Below are 15,449 nucleotides of genomic sequence, written 5' to 3'. Positions count from 1 at the left end.
AGCGCTGTGCAGCAGGCCTGGCCTCCCGCTGATATCTGCTCAGTGCAGTGCATGCAGAGCAGATCGGCGGATCCGGAACGAAGCGGAAAAAATTAGTGCAGTAGCGTACTACGAGCTAGCTAGCTAGCGTGGAATCCATCGCTACTGCGGCGCTAGTGCAGCAGGGCTGGCCTCCCGCTGATACCTGCTCAGTGCATGCTGTGCGTGCAGATCGGCGGAACGAAGCGGACAAAATTAGTTCTCCATCGTTCCGCCGATTTTTGGCTCCTCCCACTTTTCGACTCTGCCAAGGAGGTGGGGCTAAAATCGTCCACCGTTCCGACGCAGGATCCTGCAGGCGGATGGAGGAGAACGCCATCGATAATAAAAATACGGTCCCTAAGTGCATGTCAGACCAAAAATTGTTCCAAAACGTGATTTTGTGTACAAAGTCAATGCAAATTGAGTTTTCTCATCTTATTCATAAAGATATGATTATTTTTGCTTTAAACAGCTGAAATCAATTGATTTTAGCATGATTATTCTTCAAAAAGGTTTTGCAATAAATCTGGTGAAAAAAAAAAGGAAAAACAAAAGGTTGAAAAACAAAGAAATACATAAGAAATTCATAAAACAATAAAATACATAAGAAATTGATTTCCAAACTGAAGTTTTTTTCAATTGCGATTGTTAAGAATGCTACAAAGAATATTTTTACTAAAAATTAGCATTCTAGGAGCTTTATTTAGTGAATTAGAGCAAAAAGTATGATTTATGCATAAATTAGCATAATTAATTCATATAAAATAAATCTCATTATTTTGGAAAATTTTACCAAACAGCCTTGTAGATTACATCACACACTACCAGCGTGCAAATTTTTGCGGTGCTCGCGCGATCGGCGGTCGAGATCTCAGGGGGGGGGGGTTGAATCAACCCCCCCCCCCCCCCCCCGGCCACAGTACAACCAAAAAAGCCCGGCCTAGTTAGGGTTAAACACCACTTTGCCTATGTGATGAGATGAAGTGTTAATGAACTAAATTTTCATATCATAACGTGTAGTATACACAGTGGATTCCAGACCATCTGGGAATTATAGTAAATGAAAGTACATGTATGACAAAGTGAGTATTAAAGTGGTGGCTGGATCAAACAGTAATTATACCAAATTGATAGAAAAAAAAACAAGACTTATCCACTGATCCACACCTTTTTCTCCATATTTTTCTTTTAATTTTATTAACTTTTTTTCCATGAGTATCAACTTATTTTTACCTTCATTTAGTAATTGATGATTCTCTAACTCTTTTTAATTAAATATGTGCACAGACAATGACACACCAACAAGCAGTACCCCCGAGTCTGTGGTCAGTTCCAGTCACTCGCCGTCCACTCCCAGTCAATCCCGAGTCCTTCAGGCCCAGCACAGCCGGACCCCAAGCACTGCCAGTGGTACCAGCGCAGTCACCACCTCCCCCGTCATGCCAGGGGCAGAGTTTGATGGCTTTGTGGTGGCAATGCATCGGAAAATGGTATGAGAGTCAGCCTGTTTTGACATTCTCAGGAGGAGGAGGATGATAATGATGATGATGAAAGACAATGAATAAGATGATGATGAAGACGATGATGGTGATGATGGTGATGATGATGATGATGATGATGATGATGATGGGGTGTTGATGATATTGATATTGATGGTGATGCTGAGAAATGATATGATTATGACAATGTTGATAGTGATAGCAATAAATATAGTTCTAATTGAAATTATGATAGTATGAAATGCAAGGTGGGGTAACTTAACAAAAAATGCATCCAAAGCTTTGTTATACACATGAATTAAGACCGTCTTCCCTAACACCCCGACTGTTTTGACTATGTAGAAATTGGAAGATGCGAAGAGAAAAGTCAATTAATGTGGTTTAGCCCTTTGTTAACACACTTTACCCCGCTTGAAAATGGACTGGTAGCTGTAATTTGCTGTATTGAAGATGCTATTGATCTGTTTCCCAACTAGATACGAATGGATATGTACTTCCTAGCCTGGCAGAAGAGTCGGCCATGTCTCTTTGGCTTGCCCCTCATCCTGCCCTGTGTGCCCTCGACCACCAGGGATGACCTGTACAAGGTGGTCTGGACCCAGATTTCTCGACTGGTCAGCCCCACCAAACCAACTGACCACAACACCGGTCATAACAAGAATCATGCGGAGGATTGGTGAGTCACCAGTGTTCCTCTTATTCCATGTTTATCTGAGTAGATGTGTGACTTTAAAGAAATATTATTTGGATGGGAGAAAGATGTCTAGGAAACCTTGGGGGTGTTCCACAAAGATTTAAGTATGACTTAGAGTCGCATTTAAATGCCTACGTGTATAAATTGCGATATGCAATGCACAATCTTATTGATTAATATGTAATAGTGCACGTCTTCTTGGCATGATCTGACTGATGCTGTCATGCCTTTTATAACGCACGCAACTAGGCATTTAAGTGCGACTCTAAGTCATACTTAAATCTTTGTGAAACACCCCCCAGAGAATGATCTTGAAGAGAGGCATGCTGAAGATTTTATCTACACTCGGCAGTGTGATCCGCAAGAATGAAAAGAAATCTTACATTGAACCATATGAATAGAAACTAAGGGAACAAGTGGTGTGAAAACAAGATTCAAAGTTCTGATTGGATATCTGTTGTGTGATTTTTTTTTTTTTTTGCAGGAGTTTCTGCATTTATTGTAAAGTCAAAATAAATTTACAATACATAAACATAATCGTACGTAGTATAACATGAAAGTACATTGTAATGTGACAAATTTATAGTAGTGTCATAACAAAATTTAGACATGAATACAATTTAAGGATAAGACAAAGTAGTGAAAAACAAATGCAGTGGCAAACTATATAAGCAAAAGCAGCCAAAGGGGGAAAGGGATATGAGATGTTTACTTTATTTAAAAAAAAAGGTAATATATGACCTTCACTTGTATTTTACCCAGTGACTTAAAAGATATACAACCATTAATCAGTGGTAACTCTTTAGCACATGGTTCAACATGGATGTATGTTGGCTGTCAATCCTAATATTACTTGTATATGTTATGTTTTAGGGTATAGAATATTCAAATCAATACTATGTTTATATGAAACTTAGTACATCTGTTATAGTTACAGTTAATAAAACAGTTTTACTTACGTGTAAATAATGCTAATAAAGATAAAATCGATAAAGTCTTCAATCGATAACATCAGTTATCTTAGTAATAGAATGAAGTGGATTTCTAACTTAGAGCAAGTAGACTATTGCAGTATTAAAAAAGTTGAATACAGACTTGGGTTCCGTAACACAAAGGTTAGCGATTAATTGTACGCTTGATTTTGACAATTGATTGTACATTGTAGTCAATGGAATCAATCATAGAAAAATGTTCTATGATCAATTGCTAAGCTTTGTGTTACGGGCCCCAGTACAAATATAAAGCATGTATTCTTATCATCCCTGTTCCATAGGATGAAAGAAATTTAAACTTTCCCAAATTAAAGACAGTATATACCTTGAAGTCTATTTTGTATTCGAAATTCATAGGACCAGTAATTTCGATATCAAGAATATGAATGTCAGATTATCTATTTTCCATTTTGAAAGTTTGATTATAAGCTAGGGATTTTGCCTTGACACCCTTTTGTATTTAAAAAATTTACTGATTTTGACTGGGTATAGTTGCTAAAGAAAAATTCAACTTATTTGAATTGTTTGCATGAAATGAACGACTTGACCCCTTACATAGCACTAGTTGTAGAGGTAGTTAGGAAAAAGAGGGTGCCCATGAAAACCCCCCAAGTGCAATATAAAATATGTCATTTGTGTTTGCTAGCGACAGCCCTCGTCAGAAGTACCCGTTTACACTGAAGGCAGTGCTGAAGGACGGCTTGACTTGTGCCTGGTGCCCGTGGTATAGGTACGTATCACCTCCAGACGATAACAGGTTTGGCTATTTTTTACATATCATTACCAGCATTGTATTCAGTCAATTATCTAACATCTTATGTTATCACTTCTATCTCTTCATTCATGTTCTGTATATATATTTTCTTAACGTTTTCTCCCATTCTTATATGTTTCTGCATCTGAAGGTGGTGCTGTTCATGTGTTTAGGGTATTTTAGGGTCAATTTTATTCCTTCAAATTATCATGTATTCATGATGATTTTTTTTTTGCAATGACAATGCATGTTTGTATATTAATAATTATATGTTTATATTTATGGGACTGTTTGGGTCATTTGTCAAGAATCACAGACTGACCAGAATAACTATATTGCTTGATTCATATATAGGTATTTTGATACAAAGTGTTTGATTTATAACACCTTGTCTCTACCAATAGGCACTAGGCGTGAATTAGTCGATTTTGGGCCTGTGACATTGATACATAAATTTTAACGATTATAATAATGAAATCAAAAGATAGCAATTAGAATCCTTAATTTTGATTGGCTGATAAGACCAGTTGCCATGGTATTTGTCATTGATGGAAAAATTGCAACTGATAGTGAATTTTTGTTCAAACTGAGTCTTTCCAAATTGCATCAGGCTCATTAAGAAACTAGACATATCCCACTTTGATTTTTTTTTGTCCATTATTAGAGTTTTATGGGGGGGGGGCTCTTCTTTTGAGTCAAACCAAATTTGCAGCACTTGGATGACATTGGTTGTAATAAGGAAGTTGAAGATATTTTGCAATCATTTTCCAACAATACCTTTTGCTATTACCATCAAGAGCAAAGATTCAATGAAAAACTATATTGCACATTCATCTATCAGAAACAATCGCATAACTACCACTCTCTTTTGTTTCACCAATTGTTTTGTTTCTTAGGTTCTGATCAACTCTATTGTTCTCTTTATCTTTTAATATTATGTTAACCATTCTTCTTTTTGTATTCTCTTTCAAAGTTTATCTAACATGAGCATCTTTTTCACTTTTCTTCAATCAAAATTTGCATGTAATTTTTCTGTATGTTTCTAGTTAAGTTATTCTTACATACGGTATGGTCTTTTGAAATGTTTTTTTAAGAATATTGATCAATTTGATCATCATTAATCTGAATTGAACTTGCTATTCTGTGTGCATAACGCTCATTAAAATCATAGCTTGTAACTTGCATGTTCTGTGGTTTCAAAACAAGAATGAGCATGAGTAATTTACGCCTTTTAGAATTACAACACGTTATAAGATGTATTCTAGTTATCCTGTCTGTATTATATGATTTTGATACATATTGTGGCTATGTTTGTGATGTCATTCACAGAAAACAGAGCTTATTCATTTAAGTGATTTTGCAAGTTTAATGTCTGTATATTCATTTTTCATACACTTACCCCCAAATAGTGTTATAGCAATCCAACTGTTCTATTAAGTCTGTTGAAAATAGCCAATTTATATTACTACCCTTTAGTTCAACTGCTTTTCAATATAAGCCAAATGTACTACATATTGTCAGTGAACATGAATTTCATTAGGTGTTCAAATAGATTGCTCGAGTGTAAAGGTACGTTTCAAAATATATGTATTTCACTAAACAGCAGAATTATTCAATTTTGTTTAATTAGTCCTGTACACATTTCTCCTATTCAATTGATTTTTAGATAATGTTAATTTTAGAGTGTTTGCCCTTGAAAATATGCCTTCAAGAATATTGTCCCCCAATATTATTTGGATGGGATCAAGCTGGTTGCTTTTAGTAATGATGGTCTAAATAGTTCATAAGCAGTAGTGTGATTGTATGCTCTAAATGCTTATTCCCCTCACTTTGTATATTTTGATTGTGTTTTTTTTGCATGAAATTGTCTTTTCCATCAATTAGATCATTCAATTTATACACTCATTTTTATTAGACAAAAATTAATGTTATTCTTGTTTGCCACTCTCGAATTGTAAAATGAATGTTTAGTTATCGTAAATATATGGAAATGGCATTTGTACAAACATTTATTGGAAGAAAAAAAAAAGATACAGCAACAAATAAGTTTGGAAGATTCCTCGTTATTTAAAAAGAAAGAGACAAAAAGTGTACCTTTTTGAGAAATAAAATAAAATTGAAATTGTGATAAGTATTTCATTTGCAAATGAATTTATATCTAGCAAGTGTAGGATTTCATATTCCATATGGTATGCTTTCCATTATGTAATTTTGATGTCTATTAAATGAAACAAAGAATGTTTTGAAAAGTGTTTATTTCAATCTTTTGGGGTAGCACTTAAGACACAAACATCAATGATGTACATTCTTTGAATGAAGTTTTGCTTGCTTGCACACAATGTTTGTTTAATTCCATCCCTGGAAGAATATTCCAACAAGCAGTGTAAGTTATTGCTGCAGGGCAAACACATTTATCATAAAGCACCCCACAACATTGCATATTACGTATCAATTGTTGTCCCTCTATGAAAAACTGCTTGTTTGTTCACATGCAATGTTTTTTATATGTAGCTTTAGCTAGCATACCGATCAGGGCATCGTAATACATAGGTTATCAATCGATAAATGGCAATGGCCAGTTAGCACCATCTTTGCAATTACATTTTATTCAACATCACCATTATCAACCGATCAGAGTCAATGTTTGAAAATCCTTTCCTTTGGACCATCTTGAGTTTGATTTGGATGATGTGGATTATATCTGGGTTTTATAGATATATCTCACTGAATTTCAATAATTTTATTATTATATAATGTTATTAGGGGTGATATACCATGTAATCACAGAACTTAAGATCGTTTATCTCAAGTCACAATATTTTTTATATTGTTGTTTCATGCAGCTGTATAATTCTTTTCTATTTCTCACATTTTTTTTGGATGAATTCTTCAATGACTTTCATAGATTCTGCAGAGGATGCGACATACCATGCGACAGTGAAACTCTGAGATCTGGCTTAGCCTACATTGCTATTGAATGGGACCCTACGGCGCTTCATCTGAGGTATCAAAACTCACAAGAAAGGGTGAGTATAACTATGTGAAAGGGTGTTGGGGTCCAACTGTATTTTTTTTCAATTCCATCCATATGCACCTTTTGTTCTCTAAACTTATGATTACACTTCACTTATTAGAAATGAATCTTTGAGATTGGCAGAATATGAGTGAGAGAGAGATGGAGAAAGGAAAATAAATAAATAAATAGGAGAGAGAGGGGAGGGAGAGAGGGAGGGGAAGCAGAGACAAAATTGAATAAAAATTACACGGATTAAGCAGATTGTTCTGTGAATCATCCAAGTACCCGTATGCAGAGAAAGTTCCTCCAGTTATGCACGCTATAGATTATCTGCATGCCTAAAATAACTCTATCAGTGACACTCATACTTGTATTCTTTTTTGGTCAGTATAATGATATTGAGTGCCAATGATTGAAATTGTAAAAATATCAGTTCATGAACTATTGTTCTCTCTCTCTCTCTCTCTCTCTCTCTCTCTCTCTCTCTTTGTTGTTGTTGTTGTTGTACCCTGCTGTGAAGTGTATGGTTCATTGCAAGAAACTTGTGATCAATTGCAAATCTATCTGCGGACTGCAAATCCATCGTATGTTTTGCATTAATTGCAAATATGCAAATGTTGGCCGATATGCTTCTTGCAAACAATGAGTACAAAGTGATTGGTAGTATTGCAACAGGGGGTCGTTTCGTAAAGCTGTTCATAAGTTAAGAGCGACTTTAAAAACGACTGGTGATCCTTTCTAAACCATCGCCAATGAATATATCATTTACCACAAGAAAGGATCACCAGTCATTCTTAAAGTCGCTCTTAACTTATGAACTTTAAAAACGACTGGTGATCCTTTCTTAATCATCGCCAATGAATAAATCATTTACCACAAGAAAGGATCACCAGTCATTCTTAAAGTCGCTCTTAACTTACGAACAGCTTTATGAAACAATCATCTGAAATGTGCAATTGATTGCATTATTTTTATAATTGATGCAGAGATTCAAGGTGCGAGCCCTGGTCACGTCTTTCAGATGGTGAACACTGATGTTAAAGTTCAGTCCCAGGCAGAAATAATCATATCTGATACTCATCGGACAAATCTCAATTGCACACACATTTTCTTGTAACACATCCATTAAGACTCGGTTGTTTTGAGGTTCATAAATATTCATTCCCTTTAACTTGTACTCTCTGTTCCTTGTCATGTATGCAGTTTGTAACCGAGCATGCGAGCTGTGAAAACAGCAGACGGCTACAGACAGAGCCGATCAATCTTGACGACTGTTTACGAGCGTTCACCAAGGAGGAGGAGCTAGGAGAAGATGAATTGTACTACTGCTCAAAATGCAAGCAGCACCGGCTAGCAGCCAAGAAACTAGACATCTGGAGGCTTCCGCCCATACTGGTAAGATAGGGAGGAAAAGGGTTAACAGAGGGAGAGAGGGGGGAAAATTTCATTGTTTGATAAAATAACTCAGTTACTGTAGTTTGTTTCTGTGCTGTTTTACTGTCTTAGATCCAATGAAATTGTCTTGGGATAGATTCAAGATAAGATGGCGAGGAGACAACGCAGCAAGTCTTGTCTGACCAACTGACAAAAATAAATCCAGAAAGATTCAAATCTAGATTCACATTGATAGAATTGATTTTTTTTTCTTGCTTAATCTCAGTAATGCTGAAGAGAAGTCTTTAATTTTGTTCTTTGCTGAGAAAGAAGGTTTGGGAGATGTTTATATGATATTTCAATAACATTCTTGTTGCAGATCGTACACTTGAAGAGATTCCAGTTTGTGAATGGCAGGTGGGTGAAGTCGCAAAAGATTGTGAAATTTCCGAAAAGGAGCTTCAATGTTAGTAACTTTGTGGTCCCAAGAGAGGACAGCGAACCCAAGATAATTGATGTGACGAACGATGTATCCGCAGGGACAGAAGGCAATCCCAAAGATTCCAATGTACTAGGTCCCCAAGCAGGCATCAGCATCAATGCTATCGAGATGAGTAGCGAGGGGCATACGCACCGGCAGACGGACAGTGGGAGGGGGAGCAGCGTTGTCGTCAACGGCGATACGGACCTTTCAGATACGGAAGACCGCGCCCAGTCGGAGGATGGAGGCATGTCATCATGTGAGAGACGGGAGAGACCGGCTGCACTTCGTCTTGATACACCGGGCAGCGCTTTGCCTCTGGTTAATGGTGACTGCTCGTCAGATGTAAATGGACATGTGAAGGGTGAGGAGGCGGAGGAGGGGGAGGAGGGTGGGGTCAAGGACAAGGACAGTGGGTATGGAACCCTTGAGAGTGGACAGGGGGATGGGTCACACACCCAATCAGGGTCAAACTCACCGAGCAAACCTAAGTTAAAGAAGCAGGCTTCGTTGTTGACTCCGCCCGTTGATGCCACAGAATCTCATCCGCTACTTCATCCACAAACTAAACCCGAGGAGGAAGAGGACGACAGTCAGATGTACGACCTCTATGGAGTCGTGGTGAGTTCATTCTCTACTCACTTTACATTGGCAAATATGGAGTTAAGACAAACTTGTAGTAACATAAGCCCACTGCACACGACATGACCTGTCTGTCGTCTGATATATGAAGAAAAAATGTGATTTTGTATGAAATACAATTTTGACAAATAATACTTCCAATGCACATAGATGTATCTGTATTAATAATTATTGTAATTATGATTATGTCCTTATTTCCAGAGTCATACTGGTATTCTTGGAGGAGGTCATTATGTTTCTTACTCTGTGAATCCAAACAAGAAGTGGTATTGCTACAATGATAGCAGTGTCAAGGTATGAAATAATAGTTAGATAGTAGATAATAATCACAGGATTCAAGTAGTTTGCACAGTATTCTGATAATTCAGCCCGAATTGAACAGTAGATTAAGCAATAATCTTGGCTCACAGTTTGATGAAGTGTTAGTTGCTCCTATTTCATCAATGGTAGTGATTTATAATATAAAAGTTTATAAGTGCTTTACAATATACAAACTTACTACTTAAAGGACAAGTTCACCCCAACAAAAAGTCGATTTGAATAAAAAGCATAACACTGAAAATTTCATCAAAATCAGATGTAAGATAAGAAAGTTATGACATTTTAAAGTTTTGCTTAATTTCACAAAACAGTTATATGCACATCCTGGTGGGTATGCAAATGAGGAGACCGATGACGTCATCCACTCACTATTTCTTTTGTATTTTAATATATGTAATAGGGAATATTCTATTTTTCTCCTCATTGTCAAGTGAAACAAAGATTAATTCCTCCCTGAACATGTGGAATGAGCATTGATTGATACTATATGATTCAGTCAAGTTGGTCCTCATTGTCAAATCTATAAAAAAATGAAATATTGTATAATTCAAACAATGAAAAACATAAGAAATAGTGAGTGAGGGACATCATTGACAGTCTCATTTGAGTTGTACATATCACTGTTTTGTGAAAAATAAGCAAAACTTTAAAATGTCATAACTTTCTTATTCTACATCTGATTTTGATGAAATTTTCAACGTTTTGCTAGTTTGATTTTTCTCTATTTATTCAAATCAACATTTTTCTGGGGTAGACTTGACCTAAACTAACCTATCCCTGAACTTTAATAATGGGCATAATGATTTTGAAGAATGATTACTTAACTTTATACATGAGCATTGCTGAACTTCATAACGATTTATGGAAAAGGTATGTTATAGGTGCCAATTCAATGGAACCGAGATTGTGTACCACAATCTCAGTGTACCACAATTGTGTACCACAATTTCAATTCATTGAAATTAATTGCATTCTCATTTATCTCTTTTTCTCAATAACATAACAAATATCACCTATAGACAACTTTTCACAGCAGAGTTAGAATTATTCTTACTTGCTTGAGTTGAAAACTGGCACTCAATGAAAGTATGTTCTAACTTAACCTGTGATTTACTGAAGCATTGCTATGAGGATAACCTATGAAGTTTGCAGCAACAGCATCATTATATTATATTAAGGATGTTAATAATTTGAAACCATGTAGTAATGATGAAGAATCTTTTATCTCTCCCAATCCATCAATGTGCAGGAAGTAAAGGAAGAGATTGATATGGACAACGCCTACATGCTCTTCTACGAATGCAGGTCCATGTCTTACGTACAGTACATACCCGACACGTCGGGCAAGCACCCGGATATGACGCCCATCGAGGACGAAATCGAGGCAGACTATCGCAAGTTCTGCGTCATCCAATGACTAGTGGGGCGAGGCAAGCTGGGGGGAGTGTTGGGCACGGGACTATTCTGGCTCTGGACAGCTGCCCGCGAAGGTATGAGGGCAGTGGGTACCATCAAGAAAAACTAGATTTTCTCCTTTGGGGTAATCATCAACATAGGTCAAGTCCACCCCAGAACAACAGGGAATAGGTGTAATAGCTCAATCAATAGAGCAGTAGCCTTGGAGTGTGGTGACCTTGGTTCGATTCCCACTTGGTGCGGTAGGCATTAATTCACACCAGATCCCTTGGAAAGGACCTAAATCCATTAGTCCTGTGGTTGTTTGCTCACATGTACTCATGCTTTCATAGCAATCAGGTTAAACAAGATTTCCACCAGCAATAAATATGGTATGAATTAGATTAGAAAAATCAAGCGATCATGGTTTTGAAATTTTCAATAAAATGTATGGCGTTTCATATTTTCGCTTCGTTTCATGAAATACTTATATTCACAACACAGCCTGTTTGCATTTTTGAATTTCATGATATGAAGTATTCATTATTTATAGATTTCATGAAAACGCTTAGTGAATCACATTAACATACAACGAAGATCATTTGAAATGTGGACTCAAAGCATGTTTGGAGGTAAAATTTAAATATTTGAGATTTCATATTAAAAATACAAATAATTAGTGAGTGTGACATCACACCTGTCATTTGCATACCCTCTTTTACTTTTCTGCATAAACTGGTTAATTAAAGCAAAACTTTTCGTAAGTGGTAACTTTGCTACTTTTTATCTAAATTGATGACAATTTCAGTGCTTTGTTGGATATTTTTTTCAATTTAAGCTTATCACCTTTATATTGGGGTAGGCTTGGCCTTTAAAGTGTAATTTTCTCATAAGATTTTATGAAAAAACAATTCAAACTTCCATGTATGCCTGAATTTTTTTTTATAGATATTCGAAAGCTGCTGCATGTAGGTTAGACAGATGGAAAATTGGGAGAGGAATTGTGGACTTGATAATTGCAATATGATAACACTTTTCTTTGAGAAAATAAAAATGCGTCCGAAAGTGTAGAATCTTTTTGAATCTATATATGCAAGAAATTTCATTCAATATTAGGTGATGACTGCAAATTTGCACAGTGATACAGTGAACTTTTGTTGGGATCTCGTAGTGAACTTGAAGAAAAGATATGGGAATGATTGGAGAAAAATGGAAATAGATATATCAAAACCACAGGAATAATTGTAAAATACTCTTATGATCCCAGAACCTTGTATCGCGGCATAGCCTTGTAGTTCCAGGTCTGATGAAAAATGAGTCCTACGCCCCACCCATCCAGTTTGCCTCGCAGTAAATGCCCCTCTGACAATCCTATAGGTCAAAGGTCACCAAACAGGTGGCTTCGGGGAAGAAAACATGTCTTCCCGATGTCGAGCAAAGAAAACAATACTGTACTTAAGCTTAAAATAAAACCTTTTTTGTCAGTTGATGTTGTAATTTTCATGACGGTATATTTTCTTGGTGATTGAATCGCTTTCTGACGTGAAGTGAATATCATGCTAGTTGTTTGATGTGGATTCTGGTGTGACTGTTGACAGTAGAGTTGAAGTATCCAAACCAAGGCGTGTTCTTTCTGTTGCATGTCTTGATGTCATAGAATTATGAATCATATGATAAAAATCTTGAATCGACATCTGAATCTCTGTGCAAATCTCAAAACATGTTTGTAATATTCTTCTTTACGTTGGAAGTGTTTTCTTTTTTTTTGTTTCAATTCCATCTCATAGCTTAGAATTCTTACTTGCTCTATCATCTATTTCAGGCATTATGTGACTGCCCAGCTTAAGCCCCCATTGTGCATGCGATTTAAAATGCAGTACTCATATAGGCTGCAAAATCAGAAGTTAGAAAATATACTTATCTGAAAGAATAATTTTTTTCTCTACCTACTCTAAGTCATGAAATTCATGTGTAAAAATGCAACATGTACGTGTGTGTGGGTTTGGGTTGTTTTTTCTTTTTACTTATTTATTATAAATCTACATTGAATCAAGAATTCATGCTGGTTATAGTTGATCAATTTTGATATCTTATATATGTTTTTAAATTTTGTAAACTTTTTTTTGAAACACTTCATAAAAATCTCATAATCAATGACCCAGACTTGAAATCGTCTAAATTTGTTTAAAGCAAGGTAACAGGTGTTCAGTTAGTTAATAAAACATTATTTGAAGTCATTGAACAGTATATTGCAATCATATTCTTTTGAATCATTCCCCTTTCAAAATTGCCAAAAATGTATGCTTTTAGATTTTACATGTGTACCAATTTTGGTATTTATGGGGCTCATATAGTCATTGTTTTAATCTTAATGAATACAGATTAGATGTCATAATATTCACCATGTCAATTCAGGTTTGTATTTTATATTTGAAAGAAGATAGGTTATCTATTCTATCATTAAATTTTGTCATAATGTTACATCACTTGAATCATGATAATGGTTGTTTAATGTTTAAGTATTAAGTCTTTCATTAAACTTTATTCATTCAGTTTAGGAAAACACATCTCCGTTTTGGTTTAATGGTACCAATTTAGAAAATACATGACACATTGAAAATGTAAGTGTGTGTCAGAGAGAGAGGGGAGGGAGCAAGACATATTAAGAAGGTACAGTAGGGTAATTATAGGTTTAGGATTTAGAAGAAGCAATTTAAGATTTACAAACTCATCAGAAAAGAACACTGAGCTATCTACTGTTACAATTGCATTTTTGTGATATTGTTCCTTGTTTACTTTTTTTATTCAGTTAGAAATCATTTTATACTGCATCATTATATTTTCTTTATTGATTCTTTAAGACAAACATTTTAACCAAAGAGAGGCACTCCAAAATGGATTCCCCCTTTTTTCCATTTCTCAAGCCATTGATTGTCTTTTTGCCACATATGAAATTCAACAATGTTGTACTGTAGAAAAAATGTGAGTATTTTGGAATATTGTTTTACCTAGGTTTGAACAGGGCATTTTTAGCATGCATTGGTGAATATATGCTGTTGGTTACATTTGTTTAGCTGTTACCATCACAAGTGAGTTCAAATAGCTATTTTAAATGTACTTTGTAAAAAAAAAACCCACTTCTATTCAATTAAAATCATAACCAATGAATGTATTTCAAAAATCCCTAAGTCAGCGAATCTTAATAAGGCAACACAATTGTTAGTGTAAATGGTTGGTCTTTCTTTTCATTCAGACAAAAAAATTGATCATTGTTTAGTAAATTCATTTCTTATTCTCCAGGAATTTGGCACAGGAAGGGTCATTTGTTATAAATGTGTCGCAAGAAATGTGGTTTCTAAAGCACTTGAAAAGTGCAACATTTTCTGACTCGCATTGTAGTTTATTTGTATGAATGAGACTAAAAGATTTAATCTTCTCCCATTTGTTTAAAAAAAAATGCAACTCCTGATATGCAATATCTAAGGTAAGAAAATGAAGAAGTGGTTGTACAAAGGACAGTGATGTTTCATAAAGCTGTTTTGTAAGATAAGCAATGACTCAACAGACAACTGATGACCAGGGTCACGTTTCATAAAAAGTTGATATGATAGCATCATAGCAACTCTTGCTGGAATGTCAACTGCCATGACAACAGTGCACAATCTGTTTCCTCATTGGCTCTTCCAATGAAAATTGACATTCCAACAAGATTCGCTATCATAGCAACTTTTCATGATATCATCACCTTCCTGCACAAAGGCTATTAGCGCACACTGCGTGTCGCCTTCCCGCACAAAGGCCTTTAGCGCGCACTGCACGTCGCCTCCCCGCGAAAGGGCCGTTATCGTGCAGTGAACAGTGCGTGCTAACGGCCTTTGTGAAGGAAGGAGACGAAATGGGACCTAGGAGAGCACTTCATCAACACTTATTGGCTGATAAGTCAAGCAGATCTGTCAAATTGCCTTGGTGTTGATTGGTTGAGAAGCACAGGTGGATGACTTGTTCTATCATGAAATGTTCCTATATTTTTGCTTATGCTGTAGTCACATTTCCCCTATGGTGTCTGCACTTGAGTCGAAAACTGCCTGGTGCCAAAATGAGAAAAACCACTGTTTTCGACTTGTCATACGGCCATCTTAGACAAAATGTGACTGCACCATAAATAGTATCCTTCATCATTTTTGTAAAGTTCATATCAAATCTTTGTAGGCTGAAATTCTTGCTAACAAGTATCTTAACGCAACTTTAAAAAGGTAAATT

The 15,449-nt window shown here is 35.9% G+C and overlaps 1 protein-coding gene across 1 annotated transcript; it reads left to right on the top strand.

Moving 5' to 3' along the window:
- Positions 1-1,298: 1,298 nt before the first annotated feature.
- LOC135155953 (ubiquitin carboxyl-terminal hydrolase 32-like) lies at positions 1,299-12,661 on the top strand. Its single transcript, XM_064106562.1, has 8 exons — positions 1,299-1,511; positions 1,997-2,196; positions 3,853-3,936; positions 6,866-6,986; positions 8,180-8,371; positions 8,730-9,452; positions 9,675-9,767; positions 11,044-12,661. Exons 1-8 carry the CDS (start codon positions 1,299-1,301, stop codon positions 11,209-11,211), a joined length of 1,794 nt encoding a protein of 597 aa, XP_063962632.1. The 3' UTR covers positions 11,212-12,661.
- The last annotated feature ends 2,788 nt before the right edge of the window (positions 12,662-15,449 follow it).

Source organism: Lytechinus pictus, chromosome 2, assembly GCF_037042905.1.
Source record: "Lytechinus pictus isolate F3 Inbred chromosome 2, Lp3.0, whole genome shotgun sequence".
Taxonomy (NCBI): domain Eukaryota; kingdom Metazoa; phylum Echinodermata; class Echinoidea; order Temnopleuroida; family Toxopneustidae; genus Lytechinus; species Lytechinus pictus.
The sequence above is the reverse complement of the archived record's forward strand: the minus strand, read 5'-3'. Positions and strand labels throughout refer to the sequence as shown.